The 2701-nt window shown below is 64.9% G+C and overlaps 1 protein-coding gene across 1 annotated transcript in view; it reads right to left on the bottom strand.

Moving 5' to 3' along the window:
• The window catches only part of CCDC8 (coiled-coil domain containing 8), a 2523-nt gene extending 1246 nt beyond the window's left edge, over nt 1-1277 (bottom strand). Inside the window, exon 1 of the mRNA XM_004710600.2 lies at nt 3-1277. Within this exon, the coding sequence (XP_004710657.1) occupies nt 3-698 (696 nt within the window). The 5' untranslated portion in view covers nt 699-1277. The remainder of the gene's footprint in view (nt 1-2) is intronic.
• Nucleotides 1278-2701: the final 1424 nt, after the last annotated feature.

The raw sequence follows: 2701 nt of genomic DNA, 5'->3' as shown, positions 1-2701 counted from the left end.
GCCGGCTGGGGCTCGGCTGGCCGGGGCTCGCTGACGCGGGGGGGCGGCGTCGGTGCCCAGTTCTTCACTCGGCGCTTCAGCTTCCCCCAGGACACCTGGCTGGCATACTCGCGCCACCTGTCGGCCTTGGAGGGCGGTGGCGGGTCTTCGACCACAGGCACCGGCACCCCCACGCGGCGGCGGATGGTGGGGGCGCTGGGCTTCTTCTCGCCCCGCCGCAGGTAGGCCTGCACCACCTCCTCGTCGTCCTCGCTCTCCACGTCGCTGCCCAGAAACTTGCTGCCCAGGTAGCTGACGGGCATTCTCCGCACCCTCCGGGTCCGCCCGCCGCGGCTGCGGCGGCGGCCGGCCTTCTCCAGCGCGGTCTCGAAGTCGCTGAGGTCGCTGTCGCTGGCATTGCTGCTATCGTAGGTGCCCACGACCAGCCGGGGCGGAGGCGTCACCATCAGCGGGACTCTCCGGTGCACTTGTGGGACCTTGGGCTTTTTGGGGGGCTGGGGCGGGTGCGGGGTGCTCTTCTCGATAATCCGGGCCACGTCTTCTAGGGTGCGGCCCTCTTCCTCCAGAAACTGGGTCAGGCGCTCGCGAAATACCACCTCCTTGGTAGCGGGCTTGGACATGACCCTCCACACGCCCCCGGCCAGCCAGATCTGGCGGGGGATGAGCAGGTGATCCACGTCGTCGCCGATCTGCAGCATGCCCACCGTGGAGTCCACCTCGCGGCGAAACACCTTCCCGATCTTCTTGAAGGTGCCCACGGGCTTCAAGGCTTCCACGAGGAGGTCCAGATCGACGTCTTTGCAGACGTCCGGGACGCTCCAGAGGATCAGGTTATCCGGCGACGGCAAGAAACCCCAGGGGAACCAGCCCCCCACATGGCTCTTCTCGAGGGTCTTCAAGATCTCCAGGGTGGAATCCGGGGTGGTGGGCCCAGGAGCCCCAACGACACGCAGAACCCGGGTCCTCAACTGGCCAGCGAGGGACGAGCCGCCGCCGCCGCCGCCGAAGCGCCACCTCCCGCTTTCTCGGTCTGCAGCGAGGCCAGCGGGGGCCAAATTCGGGGCTCCGCCACGGCCGTGGGGTGCAGGAAAAGTCCCACGAGGCTTACGCGAGCCGGCGAGGGTGGGTGGTCAGTGGCGAGCCTCCGAGCCCCGCGTCCCAGCTGGAAAGCCGTTCCGAGTTGGGGGTCCACGCGGTGGTTCGCCGGATCGCCCCGGGGGTGGCTGCTACTTGCAAGCTCCTTCCCAGACAAAGCCCGGCTATTCAATATGGCCGAGGCGCTGGGCGACTGCGGTCCGGCCCCCCTGGAGGGTCTCCCGCCCCCAGGCAGGCTGCCACCCCTGCAGGCTGACCTTGACGCGTGCGCGCCCACAGGCAGGAAGTACCTCCTCGCCCGCCCGCCCGGGTGGAGACCCACCTACCCCCTTCTCGGTTTACACGGAAGACTGACAGGGGGGCTGTCCACTCCCTTCCAGGCGGCCTCTCTCCCCTCCCCCGCCTGGGTGTGGCCGCGCCCCCTGCCGAGCTGGGGCCACTCGCTCCCCGGCGCAGAGGCGCCGAGGCCCACGTCAGCACCTTTCCCGAAAGGCGGTCCCTTCCCAAACCTGCCTTCTGGAAGGTGTCGCTTCCAGCTGGACCCGCAGAGGCGCGTCGGCTAAGCGGGTAGCCCCTTGGATGCCCGTATCTCCAATGCCCGCGATGCGCGGGGCGCCCCATTCCTTACGCATCCACCCAATTCATACAGGTTGGTGGAAAGGTGGGTTCGCGGTCGCGAGCCGGCTGCCCGCTGTTGGATCGCACCCATGATCCTTTGCAGCGCCAAGGTTGCGATCCGTCCGGTCTTAGCGGCCAGCTTGTGCAAACGGATCGCCCGGGTCTCAGGTCCCAGCGCGCCTTAGCCCGAACGTCAGGAGCACATTTGTTCGGCAGCGTGGCAAACGACGGGTGGGGGTGGCCATCGGCCGGATCCCGTTGGTGCACATTCCAGGTGGACGGAGTGGAACGGCTCCAAGCGATGTCCAAGGCTGTGACCTTTCCAGAGAAGCTCTCCCGGCCCCCTCCTCCATCGGAGGTGCTAGCCCGGTGGTCTCGAACCAACAACCTTTAGGTTAGCAATGGGGCACAAACCCTTTGTGCCAGCCCATAGACTGTTGACTGTTCTAGGTTCCGCCTTGGGCTGCTGACCGTAAAGTCAGCAGTTCGAATCCACCAGCCGCACCACGGGCGAGAGAGGAGACTGTCTACTTGAATAAAGAGTTACCACCCCGGAAACCCGCAGGGGCAGGTCTACCCTGCCCTGCACTGTTGCTATGTAAGAGTTGGAATCGACTCCACCGGTGAGTTTGTGTAGAAAAAATAGACTAAAGGAAACATTGCCCAAGCCTTTTGCTTCGGCTGCACAATTCTTTCGATGGCGGAGCCCAAACTCACCGCCATAGAACCCAGTCCTACAGGACAGGGTAGAACGGCCCCCTGGGGGTTCCAGACATTAAGTCAGCGGTCCTCAACCTGTGGGTCGCTACCCCTTTGGGGGTCGAACGACCCTTTCCCAGGGGTTGCCTCAGACCATCGGAAAACACATATTTCCGATGGTTTTAGGAACTGAGCACCGCTCCTCAATCCGTCTCCAGGCGGGTCCGCCCACATGCAGATACTCCCATGTACACGTGTCCGATGTAAAGACTGTAACTCATGCTACACC

Source organism: Echinops telfairi, unplaced genomic scaffold (genome assembly GCF_000313985.2).
Source record: "Echinops telfairi isolate 266 unplaced genomic scaffold, ASM31398v2 ScPeMD7_655;HRSCAF=1070, whole genome shotgun sequence".
NCBI classification, from domain to species: Eukaryota; Metazoa; Chordata; class Mammalia; order Afrosoricida; family Tenrecidae; genus Echinops; species Echinops telfairi.
Note: the sequence above shows the minus strand (reverse complement) of the source record. Positions and strands in the feature narration are given on the sequence as shown.